This window comes from Micromesistius poutassou (assembly GCF_964030765.1).
Source record: "Micromesistius poutassou genome assembly, chromosome: 23".
NCBI classification, from domain to species: Eukaryota; Metazoa; Chordata; class Actinopteri; order Gadiformes; family Gadidae; genus Micromesistius; species Micromesistius poutassou.
The window spans coordinates 2,274,022-2,301,589 of NC_140293.1; the positions used below are offsets into that span (position 1 = coordinate 2,274,022).

The 27,568-nt window shown below is 42.2% G+C and overlaps 3 protein-coding genes and 1 pseudogene across 10 annotated transcripts; all 4 read left to right on the top strand.

Moving 5' to 3' along the window:
• The first annotated feature begins 65 nt into the window (after positions 1–65).
• Positions 66–2,873, top strand: LOC311368438 (uncharacterized protein). Its single transcript, XM_084487244.1, has 5 exons — positions 66–320; positions 676–1,062; positions 1,392–1,493; positions 1,733–1,830; positions 2,605–2,873. Exons 1-5 carry the CDS (start codon positions 263–265, stop codon positions 2,671–2,673), a joined length of 714 nt encoding a protein of 237 aa, XP_084343370.1. The 5' UTR covers positions 66–262; the 3' UTR covers positions 2,674–2,873.
• A 657-nt stretch (positions 2,874–3,530) lies between these two features.
• Positions 3,531–12,623, top strand: LOC311368409 (uncharacterized protein; the record flags this gene model as incomplete). Of its 3 annotated transcripts, XM_084487215.1 has the most annotated exons (6): positions 3,613–3,670; positions 4,925–5,211; positions 5,752–5,851; positions 11,248–11,358; positions 11,737–11,834; positions 12,558–12,623. In XM_084487215.1, 6 exons carry the CDS (start codon positions 3,613–3,615, stop codon positions 12,621–12,623), a joined length of 720 nt encoding a protein of 239 aa, XP_084343341.1. The 3 variants fall into 3 exon arrangements, 2 of the variants coding, with proteins under 2 accessions (XP_084343341.1, XP_084343340.1); XM_084487214.1 differs by lacking the exons at positions 3,613–3,670; positions 4,925–5,211; positions 5,752–5,851; positions 12,558–12,623 and adding exons at positions 9,201–9,258; positions 10,525–10,911 and having other exon boundaries at positions 11,737–12,067; XR_014639930.1 differs by lacking the exons at positions 4,925–5,211; positions 11,248–11,358; positions 11,737–11,834; positions 12,558–12,623 and having other exon boundaries at positions 3,531–3,670; positions 5,465–5,845.
• Positions 12,624–14,106: 1,483 nt separating this feature from the next.
• LOC311368853 (uncharacterized protein) lies at positions 14,107–22,245 on the top strand (the record flags this gene model as incomplete). 5 transcript variants are annotated; one of them, XM_084487628.1, is made up of 5 exons in its annotated part: positions 14,107–14,166; positions 18,942–19,361; positions 19,705–19,809; positions 20,508–20,605; positions 20,968–22,245. In XM_084487628.1, 5 exons carry the CDS (start codon positions 14,109–14,111, stop codon positions 21,034–21,036), a joined length of 750 nt encoding a protein of 249 aa, XP_084343754.1. In that variant the 3' UTR covers positions 21,037–22,245. The 5 variants fall into 5 exon arrangements, with proteins under 5 accessions (XP_084343754.1, XP_084343755.1, XP_084343756.1 ...); XM_084487629.1 differs by lacking the exons at positions 18,942–19,361; positions 19,705–19,809; positions 20,508–20,605; positions 20,968–22,245 and adding exons at positions 14,695–15,096; positions 15,420–15,536; positions 16,027–16,124; positions 16,848–17,059 and having other exon boundaries at positions 14,109–14,166; XM_084487630.1 differs by lacking the exons at positions 18,942–19,361; positions 19,705–19,809; positions 20,508–20,605; positions 20,968–22,245 and adding exons at positions 14,695–15,096; positions 15,432–15,536; positions 16,027–16,124; positions 16,848–17,059 and having other exon boundaries at positions 14,109–14,166.
• Positions 22,246–23,717: 1,472 nt separating this feature from the next.
• Positions 23,718–24,544, top strand: LOC311368683 (protein S100-P pseudogene; annotated as a pseudogene). Its single transcript has 2 exons — positions 23,718–23,861; positions 24,416–24,544. The product of its transcript is annotated as a protein S100-P pseudogene (transcript).
• The last annotated feature ends 3,024 nt before the right edge of the window (positions 24,545–27,568 follow it).

A 27,568-nucleotide genomic window follows, 5' to 3' on the forward strand; every position in this document is an offset into this window, starting at 1 on the left:
AGAGAGAGAGAGAGAGAGAGAGAGAGAGAGAGAGAGAGAGAGAGAGAGAGAGAGAGAGAGAGAGAGAGACATATTGGTAGCGTGCGAGAGACCGGTGTTGGTTCCTGGTTGTGGTTGGATATGGAATATTGTGTGTGTGTGTGTGTGTGTGTGTGTGTGTGTGTGTGTGTGTGTGTATGTCTGAGTGTGGGTCTGACAGAAGTGGGAGGTGCGACGTCTGTAAGAAAACGATCACAAGTACTGAGTTGTGCATCAGTGGAGGATGGAGTTTCCCCTGAGGACGATGCTGCTTCTCTCTCTGGGGCCGCTGCTGTCTCGGGGTGAGTACCACTCAGAACTCATCTTCCTCCCGCTGCTATAAGAGCTTAAGCAAAGGGATTCTGGGCCACTAGAGGCGTCTTAAATATGAACCATAATGCTAAATAATATAAGAGTATGACATCTTCTCAAGGAAAATATTTCAGGTTTGGTGTCAAACTAGTTGAGCCGTACTGATCAGGATATGGGGGTTAATATCAGACAGAAAAGGTTAATAACCTAAAATAGGATAGGATGTTTGACTTTTATAAAGATACCGGGTTCGATCCCAGAATGGCTGTGAAAGAAGTAAATAGTGAAATAAATTGTACTCTAAACTATCGCTGCTCTTTTGCTTCTGCTTTTGTCTTGCTCCAGCAACCTTTACAGAGGAGGATATAAAGGTGTATCAGATGGCAGATTTGGAGGTCGTCGAGGGAGACAGCGCCACACTCCATTGTTGCTGGAGAGCTGCCAACCACTCAAAGTTTAGTGTGAACTGGTGGAAAAATAAGGTTAAAATTCTTCCCCAACCGACAGACATAAGGTATGAGAGAGAGGGCTGTGGTTCGGCCCTGTCACCTGTGAACCACGGTACCTGCAGCTGTGCCACCCTGACCCTTCCCAACGTCACCCACAACCACGCTGGACGCTACCTCTGCCAGGTGACCATGCAGAGACCCATGTTTATTCAGTCATGGGGAAACGGCACGATGATCAATGTCACGGAACGACTGAGACCCACCAAAGGAACAACACAAGAAAGTATGTGTGTTTTATCTCAAAGTCTGGCTTTGTTTATCTTCCAAACCAAAAATACATTTAGTTTAGTTAGGTAGCAGACTTTAATGTCCATTCTAATATCAGACAGGATAGGCTAGGGGTTCGGGTTGTTCAACTCCCGGCTGAAAGGTACTGGGTTCGATCCCCAATGTCCGTAGCCTAACCTGTTGGTATCCTTGAACAAGATGCCCCCTCACCCCTTCCTGCTCCTGGTCACTGGATAAAAGCTTCTGTTTAATGAATTATGTACTAAATGCTAATATTGTCAATCCCTTTTCAACCCCTTTGTCTGACCAAATACTCGGCTGAAGACACCACACTGCCGTCCCCCGTCGTCGTTTCGCTGGCAATAGTAATGGCCGCCGTGTTCTTCATCACTCTGATATGTCTGTGGAAGCTGCAGAAGAGACAAGGTACAAAACAAAATGTTCAGATCGAGTCCTGTAGCTTTCAGCCTGTTCCCATGAACCAACATATTTTTTGACCAACCCTGATAAACACATAAGGAAATATTTTGTGTGTCTGTGTATTTTGTATATTTGTTCCCTTTTGGATGTGTTGGCATTTCTAACAAGTCCATTTCTGTTTGTGCGGTATGTGTGTTTGTGTTACTGGATGTTTGTGTGTGTGTGTGTGTGTGTATGTGTGTTAGAGTTGGACCGAGCAGCAAGGGTGATCTATGAGGTTCCCCACGAAGACTCTGAGGTGGACGGAACCAGCACCAGCTCGTCCAAAGGGTCCTCCCAGTGGGTGAGTCTGTCGGAGGGCTAGGGGGTTCCACTCCCAGCCAGAAAGTACCGGGTTTGATCCCCCAACGTCCCCAGTCTAACCTGTAGGCATCATTCAGCAAGAAGATCATCACCCCACCCTGCTCCTCATAGAGGAACCACAACGCTCGCTATTTACTAATATAACAATTCTGCCTCGTACGCAACGAAGAACAATAATCTGGAGCAGGATTTGTGTTCTCCATCGGTCAGATTCTGGATAAAAATACGTCCATCGTCCAACTCAAGTTTTTAGTGGAGGGGAGGTGATGTTGCTGACTGCACTCTTCACAAAACACGCGTTATGAAGCACTACTCTCCCACACCCCATGCACAACTTAAGTTGGACAAAACGTTCAGAGTATCATGCCGCCAGTGTTTTGCACAATGGGTAAATTACTTTTGACCACGTGTTGCTTGTAGGTGAATTCCAATTCACGAAATCAGTAAAATAAATTGTAAAATGTATTATCGATCAACAAAGTTAAACATAATACGGATAGATTTTATATGTTTGTTTAAATCACCAGAGAAATGATACATAGTTAATCGTAAACTTTTTGTTTTATTTATATGAATTAATGTAAAATGTTTGCCATAACCCGTCTCTCTTTGTCTCTGTCTCTGCCTCTCTTTGTCTCTGTCTCTGCCTCTCTTTGTCTCTGTCTCTGCTTCTCTTTGTCTCTGTCTCTGCCTCTCTTTCTCTCTGTCTCTGCCTCTCTTTCTCTCTGTCTCTGCCTCTCTTTGTCTCTCTCAGTGTCAGGTACCCGTGTATGAGTCCTTCGACTACTTTGAGTGTGTGGTGGAAAGCAAGGACAGTGGATGAAGGAGTCTCAATCTGTTGTTTCCCTTGTTGGTTTTGTAAATATCTCTGATACGTTCTGTCAACTTCTGCCTCCATCAATGTTGTTTTTAAACAAGCTAATTGAAAGTCATACATTAACTTTGGAATAGCAATAAAGCCTTGTTAGGTGTAATTGAAAATGATTGTATATAATTCTGAATAAAGTATTTTAATATTGTAGCTAATGTTCTCTGTTACTTCAGCTATGGAACAGTAGACCTCATTGTGGTCTGCCCTTTATTTCCGCAATGCCTGTGTATTTGTGTGTGTGTGTGTGTGTGTGTGTGTGTGTGTGTGTGGATCATTTGCAGTTTATTGTCATTAGCATGTTTTTGTCTGTGGATGGCAATGAGCAAACTATATTTATCTGATGGAAGCGCAGGGTGAGAATGCTCAAGTGTCGAAAAAAGTAATCTACCTCCTGATGATGATTAGATAAAGCTAAAACCTAAACATGACACAGGTTTCACTATGCCCGTCGCTAACGGTAAACTGTTGAGGAGTGTGTGTGTGTTTCTCTCTGTGGTGAAGAAGAGGCTCTATGCAGTATGTCATGGACAGGAAGTGAAGAAGGCATCGGTGACTTGATAAAAAGAGGTTCCATTTAACATGCCTGCTTGCTTATTCCAAACGTGTTTTAAGCAAGACTTTCAACGTATAGACTTGTGACTTTCAATGTATACAGAAGTGTTGACTTTGAATGTATATATTTGTTGACATTTACCTGTATGTTTATATATGGTTGTGGTTCGATAGAGAAAGAAATTTTGTGTGTGTGTGTGTGTGTGTGTGTGTGTGTGTGTGCGTGTGCGTGTGTGCGCGTGCGTGTGTGTGTGTTTCTGAGTGTGGGTCTGACAGAAGTGGGAGGTGCGACGTCTGTAAGAAAACGATCACAAGTGCTGAGTTGTGCATCAGTGGAGGATGGAGCTTCCCCTGAGGACGATGCTGCTTCTCTCTCTGGGGCCGCTGCTGTCTCGGGGTGAGTACCACTCAGAACTCATCTTCCTCCTGCTGCTATAAGAGCTTAAGCAAAGGGATTCCCAACCGGGGTACCCCTACACTCGGGGGGTACGTTAGCAGTTCCAGGGGGTACCTGGAAAGATTTAGATATTACTCTATTACACCCACAAATAATTGGTTGGAAAAATGGTAAAAAAAAAAATAATATAATAATGTAAAATAAAGTATATGTTAAAATTAGGGCTGGGCAATGATTAAGAGTTTTAATCACGTTTATCGCATAGTATTGGTGAGTTAACTCGCGATCAATAGCACTTTTAAAATTATATTTTAAATCCACTCCAATAGAAGTTAAATTAGATTATCAAATGGAATGACAGATTATCATTCATACCAAATGTACTTAATAAGCAAAACTAGACCAAGTGATCTTGAGGGAGTTTTATTGACTGTGGGTTGAATATGAAACTTACGGAACACCACAGATTTGGGAATTGTAAACAGGCAGTTAATTAGTACAATTGTAATTGAATGTAAAGTAAGTGGAACTAAAAACAAAAATGATTTCTGATATGAATGTTGAATGTTGTTCTGTGGGCAAAACCTTTCAAAATCAATGTAAATTTAAAAAAAGAAAAAAAAAAGAGAATGTGTGTTAATGCATCAATTTGTATTAATCGTATTAAAATAAGATTGTGTTAACGCGTAATTAAGTTAGTAATAAGTTAATAAGTAGTACTACTTAATTAATAAGTAGTAATTAAGTTAACTTGCCCAGCCCTAGTTAAAATGTTAAAATGTTGTTGCTGATCATGAAAGTGAAGACCAGAAATAGAAGTACGCCGCTGCTTCTTCTGTTTTAGATTCCTCTGGGCCACTGGAGGCGTCTTAATTATGAACAATAATGATAAATTACAAGAGTATGAGATCTTCTCAAGGATAACATTTGTGGTTTGGTGTCGATGACGGGGTACCTGAGCCGTACTGATCAGGATATGGGGGTACATATAAGACTGTTGGGAAACACTAGTTTAGTACACATTTCAACGTAACAATTTTTTTAATTTTATATCCTCAAAATATCATAAAATATTGCAATGTTCCAGAGTAAATCCCGACGAGGATTATGTGTAGTGTAGAGGCTAGGCTGTTCGACTTTTGGACAAAAGATACCGGGTTCGATCCCAGAATGCCTGTTTAATAAGTAAATAGTGAAATAAATTGTACTCTAAGCTAGCGCTGCTCTTTTGCTTCTGCTTTTGTCTTGTTCCAGAAATTGTTACAGAGGACGATATAAAGGTGTATCAGACGGCAGATTTGGAGATCGTCGAGGGAGACAGCACCACACTCCATTGTTACTGGAGAGCCATCAACCACTCAAAGTTTAGTGTGAACTGGTGGAAAAATGAGGTTAAAATTCTTCACCAACCGACAGCCGTGAGGTATGACAGAGAGGGCTGTGGTTCGGCCCTGTCACCTGTGAACCACGGTACCTGTGGCCGTGCCACCCTGACCCTTCCCAACGTCACCCGCAACCACGCTGGACGCTACCTCTGCCAGGTGACCAGGGAGAGACCCAAGTTTATTCAGTCATGGGGAAACGGCACGATGATCAATGTCACGGAACGACCGAGCCCCACTAATGGAACAACACAAAAAGGTATGTCTGCTTTTGATTCTCTTCCAAATTAAATACGTTTAGTTTAGTTAGGTAGAGGAGTTTAGCGGTCTATTCTAATATCAGACAGGATAGGCTATCACTTCTTCTTCAAACTATCACTTCTCTTTTGCTTCCGCTTCTGTCATGTTCCAGCAACCGTTACAGAGGAGGATATAAAGGTGTATCAGACGGCAGATTTGGAGGTCGTCGAGGGAGACAGCGCCACACTCCATTGTTGCTGGAGAGCTGCCAACCACTCACTGTATAGAGCGAACTGGAACAAAACTAAGGTTCAAATTCTTCACCAACCGACAGACATAAGGTATGAGAGAGAGGGCTGTGGTTCTGCCCTGTCACCTGTGAACCACGGTACCTGTGTCTGTGCCACCCTGACCTTTCCCAACGTCACCCGCAACCACGCTGGACGCTACGTCTGTCAGGTGACCAGGGATAGGCCCGTACTTATTCATTCATGGGGAAACGGCACGATGATCACTGTCACGGAACGACTGAGACCCACCAAAGGAACAACACAAGAAAGTATGTTTTCTTTACCTCAGACTGGTCTTGTTTATCTTCCAAACCAAAAGTATATTTTGTTGACTTAGTTATTATTATTATTCCTATAATAATCTATTCTAATACCAGACAGGATAGGCTAGGGGTTCAGGTTGTTCAACTCCCAGCCGAAAGGTATTGGGTTCAATCCTCAATGTCTGTAGTCTAACCTGTTGGTATCCTTGAGCAAGATGCCCCCTCACCCCATCCTGCTCCTTAATGGCATGTATCTGAATTCACTGTAATGGTCGTTGGATAAATGCTTCTGTTTAATGACTTTTATTAATGAGTTTAATGTACTAAAAGCTCATATTCTCATCGCCATCGTTTCGCTGGCAATAGTAATGTCCAATAGTAACTTAACTTTCCGTTTAAGTTAATTGTTATATATTATATGTATATATATATATATATATTATATACAGTATATATTATATATGCAGAAGTGCCAAAGTGACTCAGAACTCGCCATAAAGCAGGACCTCTGGCAGTGACGTCATCATCTTTTTGAACAGATTTTTAGAACAGATAAGTGAACTTAAAAATAGCAATATTCAGCTGAGTGTATTATCTTAGCCCCTTGAATGTGACTTTCAAATTACTTGACAAAGAATGACACCCTGAGAAAAGTGGAATTTGAGGGTGAAACCCGTTGACTCCCATTCATTCTGCAGTCACCGGCGAGCGCCCTCGCATGGACAGAGATGTGTTACCGCAACCAGTTCAGAAACCGGAAGTCACCAGAGAGTGCCAGTTCTCTTCATATTAGACATTCTCTGATGTGATGGCATTTCTAACGGGTCCATTTCTCTGTTTGTGGGGTATGTGTGTGTGTGTGTGTGTGTGTGTGTGTGTGTGTGTGTGTGTGTGTGTGTGTAAGAGTGTGCGCTCGTGTTTATGATTTTGTGTGTATGTGTTTATGTGTTTTGTGTGTGTCTGTGTTTGTAGTGTGTGTTCGGAGACTCTGAGGTGGACGGAACCAGCACCAGCTCGTCCAAAGGGTCCTCCCAGTGGGTGAGTCTGTCGGAGGGCTAGGGGGTTCCACTCCCAGACAGAAAGTACCGGGTTTGATCCCCCAATGTCCCCAGTCTAACCTGTAGGCATCATTCAGCAAGAAGATCATCACCCCACCCTGCTCCTCATAGAGGAACCACAACGCTCGCTATTTACTAATATAACAATTCTGCCTCGTACGCAACGAAGAACAATAATCTGGAGCAGGATTTGTGTTCTCCATCGGTCAGATTCTGGATAAAAATACGTCCATCGTCCAACTCAAGTTTTTAGTGGAGGGGAGTTGATGTTGCTGACTGCACTCTTCACAAAACACGCGTTATGAAGCACTACTCTCCCACACCCCATGCACAACTTATGCTAGACGAAACCTATCCTCGCGTATCATGCAGCCAGTGTTTTGCACAATGGGAAAATTACTTTGACCACGTGTTGCTTGTGGGTGAATTCCCATTCAAAGAAAACAAATTGTAAATATGTATTTTAAATCAAAAGCATAAAGCATAATATGGATAGATGTTATATGTTTGTTTAAATCCCCAGGGAAACAATACATAGTTGATCATAAACTTTGTGTTTTATTTACATGAATTAATGTAAAAATGTTTGCCATAACCCGTCTCTCTTTCTCTCTGTCTCTGCCTCTCTTTGTCTCTGACAGTGTCAGGTACCAGTGTATGAGTCCTTCGACGGCAGTGGATGAAGGAGTCTCAATCTGTTCTGTTTCCCTTGTTGGTTTTATAAATATCTCTGATACATTCTGTCAACTTCTGCCTCCATCCATGTTGTTTTTAAACAAGCTAATTGAAAGTCATACATTAACTGTGAAATAGCAATGAAGCCTTGTTAGGTGTAATTGAAAATGATTGTATGTAATTCTGAATAAAGTATTTTAATATTGTAGCTAATGTTCTCTGTTACTTCTGCTATGGAACAGTAGACCTCATTGTGGTCTGCCCTTTATTTCCACAAGGCCTGTGTGTGTGTGTGTGTGTGTGTGTGTGTGTGTGTGTGTGTGTGTGTGTGTGTGTGTGTGTGTGTGTGTGCATGTGTGTGTGTGTGTGTGTGTGTGTGTGTGTGTGTGTGTGTGTGTGTGTGTGTGTAGATCTCTTGTGTATGCATGTTTTTGTCCGTGGATGGCAATGAGCAAACTATATTTATCTGATGGAAGCGCAGGGTGAGAATACGAAACGTGGGAAAAAAGAAATGATTAGACAAATTTAAGCATGACGCAGGTTTCACTATGCTTGTCGCTAATGGTAAATGTAGAGGAGTGTGTGTGTGTTCTCTGTGTGGTTAAGAAGAGGCTCTATGCTGTAGCTCATGGACAGGAAGTGAAGAAGGCGTCTGTGACGTCTGTCCTCATCAAATTTCTACGTCTAGGCTACCTTTGGTGGTCGACCAGATTGTCTTTTAAAAGTTCAGAAGTTCAAAAGATTTGTGCTTGCATCCTTTGCAACGCGTCCAAGACGTGATAAGAAGAGGTTCCATTTAACTCACATGCCTGCTTGCTTATTCCAAACTTTCAACATATAGACTTTTGACTTTAAATGTATATTTAAAGTCAAAAGTCTATGCAGCCAGGAGGGACTACTTTTTTGTACTTTTGTACTTTTTCAAAATTGAGGGTGTCTATGACTTTCATTTTGAAATATTTATGTAACCGTTTTATAAAAGCAATAGATCACTTGCTTTTATTATGTCTTCTTAAAGTGAGTGGCGTTTGCTATGCAACACACTGTAGCGTCCTTCAGAGAGAAGGCTAAAGACGGTAGCTTGGTTCGCCGGCAATTTAGCCTTCTATCGAGCAGTTCACTCACTGTGTGCCTATTGCTTTACAACATTTCCACCCTCTCCATCAATCAACATATTTTTAGGCTTCAGTGAACTATACTATTGCTTTTATATATAAATAAACAACAGTTCAAGTTAGGCACGGAACTCTGCAAACTGATTGGACATCACAGCTGTTATGTATACGCTCATTATACAACAGTTAGGAACCAATCAGATCGCTTGATTTAAGCCACCCGTTTTATAAAGAAGTGTTGGCTTTGTATGTATATATTTGTTGACGTCTACCTGTACGTTTAGGTATGGTTGTGGTTAGATAGAGAAAGAGAGTTTGTGTGTGTGTGTGTGTGTGTGTGTGTGTGTGTGTGTGTGTGTGTGTGTGTGTGTGTGTGTGTGTGTGTGTGTGTGTGCGTGCGTGCGTGCGTGCGCGTGCGTGTGTTTCTGAGTGTGGGTCTGACAGAAGTGGGAGGTGCGACGTCTGTAAGAAAACGATCACAAGTGCTGAGTTGTGCATCAGTGGAGGATGGAGCTTCCCCTGAGGACGATGCTGCTTCTCTCTCTGGGGCCGCTGCTGTCTCGGGGTGAGTACCACTCAGAACTCATCTTCCTCCTGCTGCTATAAGAGCTTAAGCAAAGGGATTCCCAACCAGGGTACCCCTACACTCGGGGGGTACGTTAGCAGTTCCAGGGGGTACCTGGAAAGATTTAGATATTACTCTATTACACCCACAAATAATTGGTTGGAAAAATTGTAAAAATATATATATATAATAATGTAAAATAAAGTATATGTTAAAATTAGGGCTGGGCAATGATTAAGAATTTTAATCACGTTTATCGCATAGTATTGGTGAGTTAACTCGCGATCAATAGCACTTTTAAAACTATATTTTAAATCCACTCCAATAGAAGTTAAATTAGATTATCAAATGGAATGACAGATTATCATTCATACCAAATGTACTTAATAAGCAAAACTAGACCAAGTGATCTTGAGGGAGTTTTATTGACTGTGGGTTGAATATGAAACTTACGGAACACCACAGATTTGGGAATTGTAAACAGGCAGTCACTTACTGCAATTGTAATTGAATGTAAAGTAAGTGGAACTAAAAACAAAAATGATTTCTGATATGAATGTTGAATGTTGTTCTGTGGGCAAAACCTTTCAAAATCAATGTAAATTAAAAAAAAGAAAAAAAAAAGAGAATGTGTGTTAATGCATCAATTTGTATTAATCGTGTTAAAATAAGATTGCGTTAACGCGTAATTAAGTTAGTAATAAGTTAATAAGTAGTACTACTTAATTAATAAGTAGTAATTAAGTTAACTTGCCCAGCCCTAGTTAAAATGTTAAAATGTCAATATGAGGCCCAATGTTGCTGATCATGAAAGCGAAGACCAGAAATAGAAGTACGCCGCTGCTTCTTCTGTTTTAGATTCCTCTGTGCCACTGGAGGCGTCTTAATTATGAACAATAATGATAAATTACAAGAGTATGAGATCTTCTCAAGGATACCATTTGTGGTTTGGTGTCGATGACGGGGTACCTGAGCCGTACTGATCAGGATATGGGGGTACATAAGACTGTTGGGAAACACTAGTTTAGTACACATTTCAACGTAACAACATTTTTAATTTTATATCCTCAAAATATCATAAAATATTGCAATGTTCCAGAGTAAATCTCGACGAGGATTATGTGTAGTGTAGAGGCTAGGCTGTTCGACTTTTGGACAAAAGATACCGGGTTCGATCCCAGAATGCCTGTTTAATAAGTAAATAGTGAAATAAATTGTACTCTAAGCTAGCGCTGCTCTTTTGCTTCTGCTTTTGTCTTGTTCCAGAAATTGTTACAGAGGACGATATAAAGGTGTATCAGACGGCAGATTTGGAGGTCGTCGAGGGAGACAGCGCCACACTCCATTGTTACTGGAGAGCCATCAACCACTCAAAGTTTAGTGTGAACTGGTGGAAAAATGAGGTTAAAATTCTTCACCAACCGACAGCCGTGAGGTATGACAGAGAGGGCTGTGGTTCGGCCCTGTCACCTGTGAACCACGGTACCTGCGGCTGTGCCACCCTGACCCTTCCCAACGTCACCCGCAACCACGCTGGACGCTACCTCTGCCAGGTGACCATGGAGAGACCCATGTTAATTCAGTCATGGGGAAACGGCACGATGATCAATGTCACGGAACGACCAAGCCCCACTAATGGAACAACACAAAAAAGTATGTTTTTTAAGTCTGCTTTTGATTCTCTTCCAAATTAAATACGTTTAGTTTAGTTAGGTAGAGGAGTTTAGCGGTCTATTCTAATATCAGACAGGATAGGCTCGGGGTTCAGGGTGTTCAACTCCCGGCCGAAAGATACTGGGTTCAATCCCCAATGTCCGTAGCCTAACCTGTTGGTATCCTTGAACAAGATGCCCACTAACCCCTTTCTGCTCCGTAATGGAATGTATCTAAATCTACTGTAATGGTCGCTGGATAAAAGCTTGATGCTTTGATGACTATGTACTAAATGCTAATATTCTTAATCCCTTTTCTACCCCTGTCTGACCAAAGACTCGGCTGAAGACACCACACTGCCGTTCCCCGTCGTCGTTTCGTTGGCAATAGTAATGGCCGCCGTGTTCTTCATCGCTCTGATATGTCTGTGGAAGTGGAAGAGACAAGGTACAAAATGTTCCAATCGAAAGAGCAGACATTTTTATAACACGCTATGAATCCTGTAGCTTTCAGCCTGTTCCCATGAACCAACATCTTTATTTACTCACCCTGGTAAACGCATAGGGAAATGTTGGAAAACACATTTTAAAACATGCTAATGCTAACATTTTAAAACAGGCAATCAGATTTCAGCTTATTAGCCTAAATCAGAAAACCTTCTATAGTATTTTTTATTTTTCTTTGCACTTGTGTGAGTGCGTGTGGCATTTCCAACGGGTCCATTTCTGTTTGTGCGGTATGTGTGTGTGTGTGTGTGTGTGTGTGTGCCTGAATGTGTGTGTGTTGGTGTCTGTGTATGTGTCTTTGTCTCTGTGTGTGTGTTAGGGTTCGACCGAGCAGCAAGGGTGATCTATGAGGTTCCCCACGAAGACTCTGAGGTGGACGGAACCAGCACCAGCTCGTCCAAAGGGTCCTCCCAGTGGGTGAGTCTGTCGGAGGGCTAGGGGGTTCCACTCCCAGCCAGAAAGTACCGGGTTTGATCCCCCAACGTCCCCAGTCTAACCTGTAGGCATCATTCAGCAAGAAGATCATCACCCCACCCTGCTCCTCATAGAGGAACCACAACGCTCGCTATTTACTAATATAACAGTACTGCCTCATAATCAACAAAAACAATAATCTGAGGAGTTTGAACATTGACATCATTGGAGCGGGATTTGTGTCCGATTCTTGATAGAAATACGTACATCGTCCAACTCACGTTTTTAGAGGAAAGGGAGTTGATGTTGAGAACTGCGCTCTTTACAAAACATGCATTACGAAGAAGTACTCTCCCACACTCCATGCATAACTCATGTTGGACAAAACCTGACCCATTGAGTATCATGGTGCCAGTTTTTTGTGCAATGGGAAAATTTATTTTGACCACATGTTGCTTGGTGGTGACTTCCTATTAAAGAAAAGTGTAAAATCGATTGTAAAAATGTCAATCAAATCAATCAAAAAAAAAAAACATAATACGGATAGATGTTATGTTTGTTTAAATCCCCAGGGAAACGATACATAGTTGATCATAAACTGTGTTTTATTTACATAAATTCATGTAAAAGTGTTTGACATAACCTGTCTCTCTCTGTCTCTGCCTCTCTTTGTCTCTGTCTCTGCCTCTCTTTGTCTCTGTCTCTGTCTCTCTTTGTCTCTCTCAGTGTCAGGTACCCGTGGAGTCCTTCGACTACTTTGAGCGTGTGGTGGAAAGCAAGGACAGTGGATGAAGGAGTCTCAATCTGTTGTTTCCCTTGTTGGTTTTGTAAATATCTCTACTTTCTGTCATCTTCTGCCTCCATCCATGTTGTTTTTAAACAAGCTAATTGAAAGTCATACATTAACTTTGAAATAGCAATAAAGCCTTGTTCTGTGCAATGGAAAATTATTTTATGTAATTCTGAATAAAGTATTTTAATATAGTAACTAATGTTCTGTTACTTCAGCTATGGAACAGTAGACCTCATTGTGGTCTGCCCTTTATTTCCACAAGGCCTGTGTGTGTGTGTGTGTGTGTGTGTGTGTGTGTGTGTGTGTGTGTGTGTGTGTGTGTGTGTGTGTGTGTGTGTGTGTGTGTAGATCTTTTGTGGATGCATGTTTTTGCCTGTGGTTGACAATGAGCAAACCATCTTTATCTGATGGAAGTGCAATGCTCAAGTGTGGAAAAAAACTTCCTAACGATACAGGGTGTTGATTGATTGATGAGACAAAGCTAAAACCTAAACATGACACAGGTTTCTCTATGCCCGTCGCTAACGGTCGAGGGGGTTGAACTGTTGAGTGTGTGTTTCTCTGTGTGGTGAAAAGGAGGCTCTATGCAGTAAGTAGGTCATGGACAGGAAGTCAAGAAGGCGACGGCCGTTCTTATTGAATGTCAACATCTAGGTTATCTTTGATGGTCGACTGGATGTTCTTTGAAAAGTTGATAAGTTCAAAGGATTTGTGCTTGCATCCTTTGCAACACGTCCAAGACGTGATAAGAAGAGGTTACATTTTACTCACATGCCTTCTTCCAAACGTGGTTTAAGCAAGATGACTTTAAACAAATAGACTCATGCTATTAAACGTACACAGAAGTGTTGGCTTTGAATGTATATATTTGTTGACATTTTCCTGTACATTTACGTATTGTGGCAACCCACCTTCTTGAGTGAACCGCCTCCTCCCCAAACAGGACACGATTTAGCTGGGGAAAAATCCAAAAAGGAACGTTTATTCCAAACAAAGTCTTTCACAAAATAACCAAAAACCTGGGAGGAATGGACGGTCCTGTTCCTCCGGGCGGAGACCCCGTCACCCGGGGGGACCGGTCTCTCCACATGTGTGCCACATGGCTGGAAGAGCCCTGAATGAGTGTTCCTCAGGTGCTCTGCATCTAGTTAATTGGCCCTGGCTCCAACGCCCTCAATAGCGCCATCTGGGGATAGACTGCTGCCAGGGGCGCTGGGCCGGATCCAGGTTGCTACAGTTTGGTTGTGGTTAGATAGAGTAAGAGTTGTGTGTGTGTGTGTGTGTGTGTGTGTGTGTGTGTGTGTGTGTGTGTGTGTGTGTGTGTGTGTGTGTGTGTGTGTGTGTGTGTGTGTGTGTGTGTGTGTGTGTGTGTGTGTGTGTGTGTGTGTGTGTGTGTGTGTGTGTGTGTGTGTGTCTGGTGGAAGTGGGAGGTGCGACGTCTGTAAGAAAACGATCACAAGTGCTGAGTTGTGCATCAGTGGAGGATGGAGTTTCCCCTGAGGACGATGCTGCTTCTCTCTCTGGGGCCGCTGCTGTCTCGGGGTGAGTACCACTCAGAACTCATCTTCCTCCTGCTGCTATAAGAGCTTAAGCAAAGGGATTCCCAACCGGGGTACCCCTACACTCGGGGGGTACGTTAGCAGTTCCAGGGGGTACCTGGAAAGATTTAGATATTACTTTATTACACCCACAAATCAGTTTTGTAAAATTAGTAAAAAATAATATAATCATTTTAAATACAATACATGTTGAAATGTGTTCAAATGATGCAGAATCTTGCTGATAAGGCTATGGGGGTACGTAAAAACAGGAAAGGTTGGGAAACAATCATTCAAGTACACATTTCAACATAGTAAAATAATATCCTAATAATCCTAAAATATCTTCCAATAATATAATGTTCCAGAGTAAATCCCAATGAGGATTATGTGTAGTTTAGTGGCTAGGCTGTTTGACTTTTATAAAGATACAGGGTTTGATCCCAGAATGGCTGTGAAAGAAGTAAATAGTGAAATCAATTTTACTCTAAACTATTGCCGCTCTTTTGCTTCCGCTTCGGTCTTGTTGCAGAAACCGTTACAGAGGAGGATATAAAGGTGTATCAGACGGCAGATTTGGAGGTCGTCGAAGGAGACAGCGTCATACTCCATTGTTGCTGGAGAGCCATCAACCACACACTGTATAGAGCGAACTGGACCAAAACTGAGGTTCAATTTCTTCTCCAACCGACAGACATAAGGTATGACAGAGAGGGCTGTGGTTCAGCCCTGTCACCTGTGAACAACGGTACCTGTTACGGTAACGGTACCGGCTGTTCCACCCTGACCCTTAACAACGTCACCCGCAACCACGCTGGACACTACGTCTGCAAGGTGACCAGGGATAGGCCCATACTTATTAAGTCATGGGGAAACGGCACGATGATCACTGTCACGGAACGACTGAGACCCACCAAAGGAACAACACAAGAAAGTATGTTTTCTTTACCTTAAAGACTGGTCTTGTTTATCTTCCAAACCAAAAGTATATTTTGTTGAGGTACCAGAGTTTAGCGGTCTATTCTAATACCAGACAGGATAGGCTAGGGGTTCAGGTTGTTCAACTCCCAGCTGAAAGGTACTGGGTTCGATCCCATATGTCTGTATCCTTGAGCAAGATGCCCCCTCACCCCTTCCTGCTCCTTAATGGCATGTATCTGAATTCACTGTAATTAGATAAAAGCTTGTGTTATGTAATGATTATGTATTGAATGCTAATATTTTCAATCCCTTTGCCTTCCCTTTGTCTGACCAAAGACTTGACCAAAGACTCGACTAACACTGTGGTCCCCGTCGTCATTTCGCTGGCAGTAGTAATGGCCGCCGTGTTCCTCGTCACTCTGATATGTCTGAGGAAGCTGCGGAAGAGACAAGGTACAAGGTTTTATTGTTTCACTTCTTATGACAAATGTACTTTTTGTAAGTCGCTTTGGATAAAAGCGTCTGCTAAATGCCCTAAATGTAAATGTAAAAGGTACAAAATGTTCCAATCGAAAGAGCGGACATTTTATAACATGCTATGAAGTAGCTTTCAGCGTGTTAGCATGAACCCACAACTGTTTATACTAACCCTGATGAACACATAAGGAAACGTCTGAAAACTAATTAAAAGAAATGCTAGGTGGTCAACAGATTTCAGCTTATTAGCATGAATTCCGAACATTTTATACTCATTTTTGTGTGCATGGACACATTTTTCATTGCACTTGTGTTAGTCTGTGTATTTTGTGTATTTGTTTTCTTTGAATGTGTTAGCTTTCCTAATGGGTCTGTTTCTCTGTTTGTGTTTATATGTGTGTGTGTGTGTGTGTGTGTGTGTGTGTGTGTGTGTGTGTGTGTGTGTGTGTGTGTGTGTGTGTGTTAGAGTTGGACCGAGCAGCAAGGGTGATCTATGAGGTTCCCCACGAAGACTCTGAGGTGGACGGAACCAGCACCAGCTCGTCCAAAGGGTCCTCCCAGTGGGTGAGTCTGTCGGAGGGCTAGGGGGTTCCACTCCCAGCCAGAAAGTACCGGGTTTGATCCCCCAATGTCCCCAGTCTAACCTGTAGGCATCATTCAGCAAGAAGATCATCACCCCACCCTGCTCCTCATAGAGGAACCACAACGCTCGCTATTTACTAATATAACAGTACTGCCTCATAATCAACAAAAACAATAATCTGAGGAGTTTGAACATTGACATCATTGGAGCGGGATTTGTGTCCGATTCTTGATAGAAATACGTACATCGTCCAACTCACGTTTTTAGAGGAAAGGGAGTTGATGTTGAGAACTGCGCTCTTTACAAAACATGCATTACGAAGAAGTACTCTCCCACACTCCATGCATAACTCATGTTGGACAAAACCTGACCCATTGAGTATCATGGTGCCAGTTTTTTGTGCAATGGGAAAATTTATTTTGACCACATGTTGCTTGGTGGTGACTTCCTATTAAAGAAAAGTGTAAAATCGATTGTAAAAATGTCAATCAAATCAATCAAAAAAAAAAAACATAATACGGATAGATGTTATGTTTGTTTAAATCCCCAGGGAAACGATACATAGTTGATCATAAACTGTGTTTTATTTACATAAATTCATGTAAAAGTGTTTGACATAACCTGTCTCTCTCTGTCTCTGCCTCTCTTTGTCTCTGTCTCTGCCTCTCTTTGTCTCTGTCTCTGTCTCTCTTTGTCTCTCTCAGTGTCAGGTACCCGTGTATGAGTCCTTCGACTACTTTGAGCGTGTGGTGGAAAGCAAGGACAGTGGATGAAGGAGTCTCAATCTGTTGTTTCCCTTGTTGGTTTTGTAAATATCTCTACTTTCTGTCATCTTCTGCCTCCATCCATGTTGTTTTTAAACAAGCTAATTGAAAGTCATACATTAACTTTGAAATAGCAATAAAGCCTTGTTCTGTGCAATGGAAAATTATTTTATGTAATTCTGAATAAAGTATTTTAATATAGTAACTAATGTTCTGTTACTTCAGCTATGGAACAGTAGACCTCATTGTGGTCTGCCCTTTATTTCCACAAGGCCTGTGTGTGTGTGTGTGTGTGTGTGTGTGTGTGTGTGTGTGTGTGTGTGTGTGTGTGTGTGTGTGTGTGTGTGTGTGTGTGTGTGTGTGTGTGTGTGTGTGTGTAGATCTTTTGTGGATGCATGTTTTTGCCTGTGGTTGACAATGAGCAAACCATCTTTATCTGATGGAAGTGCAATGCTCAAGTGTGGAAAAAAACTTCCTAACGATACAGGGTGTTGATTGATTGATGAGACAAAGCTAAAACCTAAACATGACACAGGTTTCTCTATGCCCGTCGCTAACGGTCGAGGGGGTTGAACTGTTGAGTGTGTGTTTCTCTGTGTGGTGAAAAGGAGGCTCTATGCAGTAAGTAGGTCATGGACAGGAAGTCAAGAAGGCGACGGCCGTTCTTATTGAATGCCAACATCTAGGTTATCTTTGATGGTCGACTGGATGTTCTTTGAAAAGTTGATAAGTTCAAAGGATTTGTGCTTGCATCCTTTGCAACACGTCCAAGACGTGATAAGAAGAGGTTACATTTTACTCACATGCCTTCTTCCAAACGTGGTTTAAGCAAGATGACTTTAAACAAATAGACTCATGCTATTAAACGTACACAGAAGTGTTGGCTTTGAATGTATATATTTGTTGACATTTTCCTGTACATTTACGTATTGTGGCAACCCACCTTCTTGAGTGAACCGCCTCCTCCCCAAACAGGACACGATTTAGCTGGGGAAAAATCCAAAAAGGAACGTTTATTCCAAACAAAGTCTTTCACAAAATAACCAAAAACCTGGGAGGAATGGACGGTCCTGTTCCTCCGGGCGGAGACCCCGTCACCCGGGGGGACCGGTCTCTCCACATGTGTGCCACATGGCTGGAAGAGCCCTGAATGAGTGTTCCTCAGGTGCTCTGCATCTAGTTAATTGGCCCTGGCTCCAATGCCCTCAATAGCGCCATCTGGGGATAGACTGCTGCCAGGGGCGCTGGGCCGGATCCAGGTTGCTACAGTTTGGTTGTGGTTAGATAGAGTAAGAGTTTGTGTGTGTGTCTCTGTGTGTGTGTGTGTGTGTGTGTGTGTGTGTGTGTGTGTGTGTGTGTGTCTGGTGGAAGTGGGAGGTGCGACGTCTGTAAGAAAACGATCACAAGTGCTGAGTTGTACATCAGTGGAGGATGGAGCTTCCCCTGAGGACGATGCTGCTTCTCTCTCTGGGGCCGCTGCTGTCTCGGGGTGAGTACCACTCAGAACTCATCTTCCTCCCGCTGCTATAAGAGCTTAAGCAAAGGGATTCCCATCCGAGGTAATAGGGGTAACTCGGGGGGTACGTTATCAGTTCCAGGGGGTACTTGGAAAGATTTAGATATTCCTTTATTACACCCACAAATCAGTTTTGTAAAATTGGTAAAAAATAATATAATCATTTTTCATTTTTCATTTACAATACATGTTGAAATGTGTTCAAATGATGCAGAATCTTGCTGATAAGGATATGGGGGTACGTAAAAACAGGAAAGGTTGGGAAACAATCATTCAAGTACACATTTCAACATAGTAAAATAATATATTTAATATCCTAAAATATCCTCCAATAATATAATGTTCCTGAGTAAATAGTTATCCTCTACACTTATAGTGTAGAGGATAACTATTTGAATTTTGGACAAAATGTACCGGGTTCGATCCCAGAATGGCTGTGAAGAAGTAAATAGTGAAATCAATTTTACTAATAATTATACTATTGCTGCCTTTTTGCTTCCGCTTCTGTCTTGTTCCAGCAACCGTTACAGAGGAGGATATAAAGGTGTATCAGACGGCAGATTTGGAGGTCGTCAAGGGAGACAGCGCCACACTCCATTGTTACTGGAGAGCCATCAACCACTCACTGTATAGAGTGAACTGGAACAAAACTGAGGTTAAATTACTTCACCAACCAACAGCAGTGAGGTATGACGGAGAGGGCTGTGGTTCGGCCCTGTCACCTGTGAACCACGGTACCTGCGGCTGTGCCACCCTGACCCTTAACAACGTCACCCGCAACCACACTGGACGCTACGTCTGCCAGGTGATCAGGGAGAGACCCGTACTTAAACACTTTATGGGAAACGGCACGATGATCACTGTCACGGCGTTCCGTGACAGTGATCATCGTACCGGTTCCCCTAAGCCGAGCCCCACCAACGGCACAACACAAGAAGGTATGTTTTCTTTACCTCAAAGACTGGTCTTTTTTATCTTCCAAACCAAAAGTATATTTTGTTGACTTAGGTACCAGAGTTTAGTGGTCTATTCTAATATCAGACAGGATAGGCTCAGGGTTCAGGGTGTTCAACTCCCAGCCGAAAGGTACTGGGTTCGATCCTCAATGTCCGTAGCCTAACCTGTTGGTATCCTTGAGCAAGATGCCCCCTCACCCCATCCTGCTCCTTAATGGCATGTATCTGAATTCACTGTAATTGGATAAAAGCTTGTGTTATGTAATGATTATGTATTGAATGCTAATATTTTCAATCCCTCTGCCTTCCCTTTGTCTGACCAAAGAATCGACTAACATTGTGGTCCCCGTCGTCATTTCGCTGGCAGTAGTAATGGCCGCCGTGTTCCTCATCACTCTGATATGTCTGAGGAAGCTGCGGAAGAGACAAGGTACAAGGTTTTATTGTTTCACTTCTTATGACAAATGTACTTTTTGTAAGTCGCTTTGGATAAAAGCGTCTGCTAAATGCCCTAAATGTAAATGTAAAAGGTACAAAATGTTCCAATCGAAAGAGCGGACATTTTATAACATGCTATGAAGTAGCTTCCAGCGTGTTAGCATGAACCCACAACTGTTTATACTAACCCTGATGAACACATAAGGAAACGTCTGAAAACTAATTAAAAGAAATGCTAGGTGGTCAACAGATTTCAGCTTATTAGCATGAATTCTGAACATTTTATACTCATTTTTGTCTGCATGGACACATTTTTCATTGCACTTGTGTTAGTCTGTGTATTTTGTGTATTTGTTTGCTTTGAATGTGTTAGCTTTCCTAATGGGTCTGTTTCTCTGTTTGTGTTTATATGTGTGTGTGTGTGTGTGTGTGTGTGTGTGTGTGTGTGTGTGTGTGTGTGTGTGTGTGTGTGTGTGTGTGTGTGTGTGGTACTGTATGTGAGAGTGTGTGCGGATTATTTTCTGTGTGTGTCTTTATGTACGTGTGTGTGTGTGTGTGTGTGTGTGTGTGTGCACACGTGTGTGTGTGTGTGTGTGTGTGTGTGTGTGTGTGTGTGTGTGTGTGTGTGTGTGTGTGTGTGTGTGTGTGTGTGTGTGTGTGTGTGTGTGTGTGTGTGTGTGTGTGTGTTAGAGTTGGACCGAGCAGCAAGGGTGATCTATGAGGTTCCCCACAGAGACTCTGAGGTGGACGGAACCAGCACCAGCTCGTCCAAAGGGTCCTCCCAGTGGGTGAGTCTGTCGGAGGGCTAGGGGGTTCCACTCCCAGCCAGAAAGTACCGGGTTTGATCCCCCAATGTCCCCAGTCTAACCTGTAGGCATCACAACGCTCGCTATTTACTAATATAACAGTTCTGCCTCGTACGCAACGGAAAACAATAACCTGAGGAGTTGGAACATTGACATCATTGGAGCGGGATTTGTGTTCTACATCGGTCGGATTCTGGATAAAAATACGTCCATCGTCCAACTCTACGTCAACTCCATGTATAAATCCCCAGTGAAACAATACATACTTGATCATATACTTTGTGTATCATTAATATGATAATATAATTGTTTTGACATGCTCTGTCTCTCTTTCCCTCTCACAGTGTCAGGTACCCGTGTATGAGTCCTTCGACTACTTTCAGCATGGGGTGGAACGCAAGGGCAGTGGATGAAGGAGTCTCAATCTGTTCCCTTGTTGGTTTTGTACATATCTCTGATACGTTCTGTCATCTTCTGCCTCCATCCATGTTGTTTTTAAATAAGCTAATTGAAAGCCATACATTAACTGTGATATAGCAATGAAGCCTTGTTAGGTGTAATTGAAAATGATTGTAACCTATGTTCTCTGTTACTTTAGCTATGGAACAGTTAGATCTCATTGTGGTCTGCCCTTATTTCAACAAGGCCTGTGTGTGTCATATTTTGTGTATGCATTTAGTCTGTGGTTGTCAATGTGCCAACTATCTTTATCTGAGGAAGCGCAGCGTGATAAAAATGTGAAAAGGAAAAGGTCGCCTTCCTCTTAACGATACAGGGTGTTGATTGGTTGATTTGACAGAGCTAAAACCTAAACATGATTCAGGTTCACTATGCCCCACATCTAGGCTATCTTTGGTGGTCAGTCCTGCTTGCTTATTCCAACTGGGTTTAACCAAGCCTTGTGACTTTCAGCGTTTAGACTTGTGACTTTAAATGTTTATAGACGTGTTGACTTTGAATGTATATATTTGTTGGCGTTTACGTGTACGCTCGTTGACTTTCAATGCCGATTTGTTGTTTGTCGATGTGTCAACTGTCATTATGTCGGTCCTTCCTTAGTATGCGATCGGAAAGTTCACAATGTTCTCACACAGATGTGTGTGTGTGTGTGTGTGTGTGTGTAGATATTTTGTGCATGCAAGTTTTTTTCTATGGTTGGCAATGTGCAAACAACGTTTCTCTGACGGAAGCGCAGTGTGGGAACGTGTGAAAGTGTGAAAAAAAACAACATGGTGTTGATTGGTTGATTAGATAAAGCTAAAACCTAAACATGAGGCAGGTTTCACTATGGCCGTCGCTAAGGGTAAACTGTTGAGGAGCGTGAGTGTGTTTCTCTGTGTGGTGAAGAAGAGGCTGTATGGTCAGGGACAGGAAGTGAAGAACTCGTCCGTGACGGCCGTTATCATCGAATGTCAGCCTCTAGACTTCCTTTGGTGGTCGACTGGCTTTTCTTTTAAAACAGCAGTAGTTCAAAGAATTTGCACATGCATCCATGCAACACGTCTTGAGCTGTGAAGAGAGGATTGGTCATGTACAAGGTTAAATTGAACCCACCGCTTAATCCAAACGTGTTTCGCAATAATGCAAATATGAATTAATTAAAATATACACAGCAAGACTCATGACTCAACCTATAGACTTGTGACTTTCCAAATATATAGACTCTGACTTTCATGTATGTATGTATTTGTCGGCAATTATGTGTAAAATGTTTGACTTTTAATGTATACTTGGGACTTTTAACCTATACATTTGTTGACTTTCAATGCATAGACTTGTTCATTTTTTATTCCGATTTTTCGGCTTTAAATGTGTAAACATCAACCGACGTTAAGTCGGTTCTACGATAAGAAAGCTCTTAAAAAATTGTGAGAAAAAGTTCTGACGTAGGTGTGTGTGTGTGTGTGTGTGTGTGTGTGTATGTGTGTGTGCTTTCACACCTTGCTGTTTTTAGTGTAACCTGTGGTTCAGGAGTTGGTTGAGTTGTTTCTCACAGACAGCTAACAAACGTGTTTGTTCCATTAAATTAATAAGTATGACTGTTTAAGGATAAAAACCACCCACGGCTGGATCAACAGCGTTTCCCCCTACCTGATTCAATATTGTAAGATATAAGTGGATTTCCGCTAACTTTATTTTGAGGTACAAAATGCAGTGAAGAAAAGGACTGAAACTGAAATGGAAATGTTTCAGTGTGGGTTTAAAACCGTGATTTTAGAAAAACACATCAGAAGATTCAAAAGACCCGGACTCACACGACAACAGCTATTATTGGCAGTTGAACTTTAGGCTTAATGTTGTGGGAAATCAGCCAGATGATGATGTCATAGTTTATAAATGATAGTACACTTCGGTTCAGTTCAGTTCAGTTCGCTGACAAGTGGCTAGGGTGCTTGACGCCCGGCCGATAGGTTGTGTGTTCGAGGCCCGAATGTCTGCAGCCTAACATGTACGCTATCTCAAGCAAGATGCCCCCTAACCCCTACCTGCTACTTCATGATCCGCATCTAAATTCATCATAAGTCACTTTGGACAAAGCAATCTGCTAAATGACTAAAGAGTTGATAAGATAAGGGTAGTGTGTGAAGAGGAAGCAGAAGAAAAAGAATGATTCATATTTCTGTTACCTCAGAACAAACAAGGACAAAACAATAATTATAGCATTATGTAGTATTAAAACATTAAAAACCTTAAATCGGTGAGAGATGTTGCATTCATCTGAGCTACCACAAGACTGTGTGTCTGTGGCTACACACCCTGGAGCGCCGCTCTTGAGCAAACACCAACACAACAAAACAATCTTAAAAGGCATAATTGATATCGGTGTGTACATTAGGCATGGTCCGAGCCTCCCACAAAACAAACACCCTTCCCGGGCATCACCAGACCCACGGACCTGGGCTTTCACCACATCTGGGGAACAATCGCAGCCTTATACAAAAAACCCAACTGGTTTACCAACCTGTTTTTTTTTGGAGAGCGGGAAGCCGTTGATATAAAAGGCGGGAGGTCGGCCGACTTTGTCTCACCGCCACGGACGTCGTCCTCTGCTCTGTTTCTCCGAGTCTCTTCGTCCACGTACCTGTCGTCCATCATGAGCTCATCCAACTTCGACTTAACCGCCAATAGCCTCAAGGCGCTGTTCCTTAAGCATGCCGGCAAAGGTGGCAAAAAGGACAGCATGAACAAGGCAGAGCTGAAGGCCTTGCTGCACGAGTTGTTACCGGGACTGCTTGAGGTAGGCATATGTCTTTGTATTTTCCCATCTTTACCCTCTACCCTACTTGTTTCTCTATATTTTTTAAGATATTTTTTAAGTATTTTAAAGTCGCCGTTTGAACCGTGCGCGAGGGCTGGCTGGGATGACGATATTTTTGGTTTGCGACTAATCGAACCGAAAATTACGCAATCGAAACTGACAAAATAACGTTTGTTACTATATGTCGATTTAATGTGTCTCCAACAGCACAACAATATTATTAATTGAGAAAAATGTAATTTATAATAAAATAAGTGTTAAATGTACAAACTGTGGATTTTCTACCTGAAGCCAACTGCGTTCCATTAGCCTACTTACTACGTTGTTCTGCGCTACAGTGCTGGAGACGACGATTCGTATGAATAATAATAAAAAAAGATCCTGCCTTCAATGTATATACTATATAGCACCTTTACAATAATCCCCAGGCATTTTACACGTGAGGGATGGAAGAAAATAAAAAAGGTAGTGGGAAAAAGAGAGGGAAGTTGGAAGTTTTGACTTTGAAGTGTCGTTGAACTACTCCTCCCCAGAATCCCAAGGACCCAGAAGGGCTGGACAAGCTGATGAAGGCGCTGGACCACAACAACGACTCCGAGGTGGACTTCGACGAGTTTGTGGTCCTGATCACGGCTGTGGTCAATGCCTCCGGGCGCCACTGAGAAGGGGGAAAACATCTCGTTGCTGAAAAGTCCTCCACGGCACCATTGTTCTTTTTATGTTAAAATAGTTTCAATACAATTTGTTTGGCAATTGTCTTTGCGAGTGTTTTTTTTTTCTTTTTCTGGAAAGCCTTAGGCCTATATCCCACAAATTGAGAGTTACTCTAAATATAACATTTTAGGTAGGGAACACACACACACACACACACACACATGCACACGCACACACAAATAAATAAAAGGTAAACTAACTAAAGATATTCTGTATTTTGTTTCACTGTGATCCATAATTGCTTGATAGGTGGTTGTTATCTCTAATGAGGTCATACAGTTGAACATCTTCCATGTTCAACTCGGCTTTGCCAATAAAGGAGTGGTTATAAGTGGTTATAATAAAGGAAGATTTGCCTTTATTAAGCAAACAGACTTTTAATCAGAGGATAACTTTTGTGTGAGCCAAAGGGTTCATCGGTCACTTGAGGTTACACTTTTTTTATTTTTTTATTTCAACTATACGTTAAAACCTAAAACCTGAATGGCCTGTTTAGTATTTCTTAACTGACAAACATTAGGGGAAGTGATTATCTTTTCGTATTTGTATTCGTATTTGTATTTTCGTATTTGTTTAATGGGTGAAATCAATTATTGAACATATTTAACAAGCTACCGTCTCATATCGCCCTTTATCCTAAGTGTCTAGGAAGAAAAGCACAACAGTTATAGGGAAATACTATTAACTATTATTACTATAAACAATTAACGAGACTAATTTGGAGATGTAAACTCAAAGCATAAAATGGTTCGGGGAGACACACAATCTCTACTGCCCCCGTGTGGTGGACAAATGCACTCCCAGTCTGACAGCTCTCTCTCTCTCTCTCTCTCTGTCTCTCTCTCTCTCTCGCACTCTCTTTCTTTCTTTCTCTCTCTTTCTCTCTCTTTCTCTCTCTCTCTCTGTCTCTCGCTCTCTCAAATTCTAATTCAAAAAGGCTTTATTGGCATGAGAAATAAACATTTACATTGCCAAAGCAGGTGAACAATGAAGAAGTCAAAATGTTAAATACAACACACACACACACACACACACACACACACACACACACACATGTATATATATATATATATATATCATCAGGTATTACAATATTAAGAACTCAATATAAAAAGTCAAATGTGGGACCTTATATAAAAGAAGAAAACAATAATTGGAGCTTATGTATTGGTTAAGGGTCGGTGTGTGTTTGCAGTTAACTGGGTCTGAATGAAAGGCACTAGTGGAGTAGGGGGACGCCCGTACAACATGATAATGTGTCTGGTCACATTGAGGTAATGGAGGAGGGGGTGGTGGGAGGAGAGGCAGAGCAGGTGGTGGCACAATATCCTCCCCACACCCTCTCTCTCTCTCCAACACTCCCCTTTATTCATTCTGCTCGCACGCCCAACACCACACAAATAGAGTCCAACAGAAAAACACCCACACACACACATACATACACCCCCCCCCCCCCCCCCCCCACACACACACACACACACTAAGCAAACCAACACAAGCAAACACACACACAATCCCCTATGCACATAGTCCCCATTCATATAATCTCACACATGACCGCAATAAAGGGGAACACTAAATAGTGTTGCAGGCGATAGTCTGTCTGAAGTGAACTATTGACTTCCTTCCTTCAGATGCTTAACTTGTGAACGATGGCTCGCGTTTTATTACTATCAGATGTGCAGTTCATTGAAGCTGACAGGGCAAGGGTCGTCTCCGCAGCAAGAACAAAAGTGAAAGTAAAACAGAATAAGAATAAGAATAATTACTTTATTGTCCACCTTGGTGGAAATTTGTCTTCGGCTTTCCATTGCACACACGTACACACATAACAACACAACAATGATAAGAGTAGTGGTGTTTATTTAAGTTACAAAATAAACTAATAGTAAGATAGTAAGTGTATAAAACAGAACATCAATTATGAGGATAACGTGGAATAAAGTGAATTGATTTTCCAAATAAAGAAATACGGACGATGGTTCCTGGCTCCATATTGAGGTCCTTTGAGGACGTTAGTGAGGATCCAGCCTGGGAGGAAGGAAGTCCTGGCTGTGGATCACTAGCCTGGATCGGATTGGTCTTATGTAAGGGTGTGTGCCAAGTGCATTAACACCTAGATTTAAGGAATGTGTGCCAAACGCACACACACATCATGCATGCACACAGAGACATACATTCCCACACACACCTGCCTACACACACTCACACATACACACACACACACACAGACACACACACACACTCTCCCTTTGTAACTCGACAAAGTTATGATCCATCCGTCCATCTATCTATGTATGCAAAACAACCCTTTTGCACGTATGCACGCACACCAATAAAAACACATTTGTTTATGACACGTTTATTGTGTTATAAACTGGCAGTAAAAAAATAACAGGAAGAATAAATGTGGCTATCATGCAGCAAGCTGATTCGTCATGCATCTTCCACACCAGTGTCACGTGACTCTATCAATGTGATGAAACGCTAAAGCGTATCGGCACTCTTGACCCGACTTGAACTCCCACCACCCTGTGGATTTCTCTCTCTCTCTGAAAAGGGAATCTTCCTCTGTGGAACAGACCGTAGGCTTTTAAACGTGACAGATATGGTATTTGTCATAACCACGACACATCGTTCTGCTGATTTGGAGATAAACATGTTAGCCGCAGGTCTGTGCCGCGCAAACTCTGTCAAGCTACAACGCCACACCTCCGGCGTCGGTCGTGGCGCCTTTAGCATTTGAAGAAGAAAGAAAAGAAGAAAGAAAGAAAACACAGAAAACGATGTAAAAAGGACAGCGCTGTAGCCTTAGACTACGCATGGAGGGCCCCCTCCTCATGGTGCAAAGTCCTCACGAAGAAGGCATTACGAGTGTGTGTGAGTCATGACATTTTTCTCCCCTGAAGGGCCTTGGCATCTATCCTGACATTGTTTTGCTTCCCAAAACAGCTGAGAAGGGTGCCGGTATC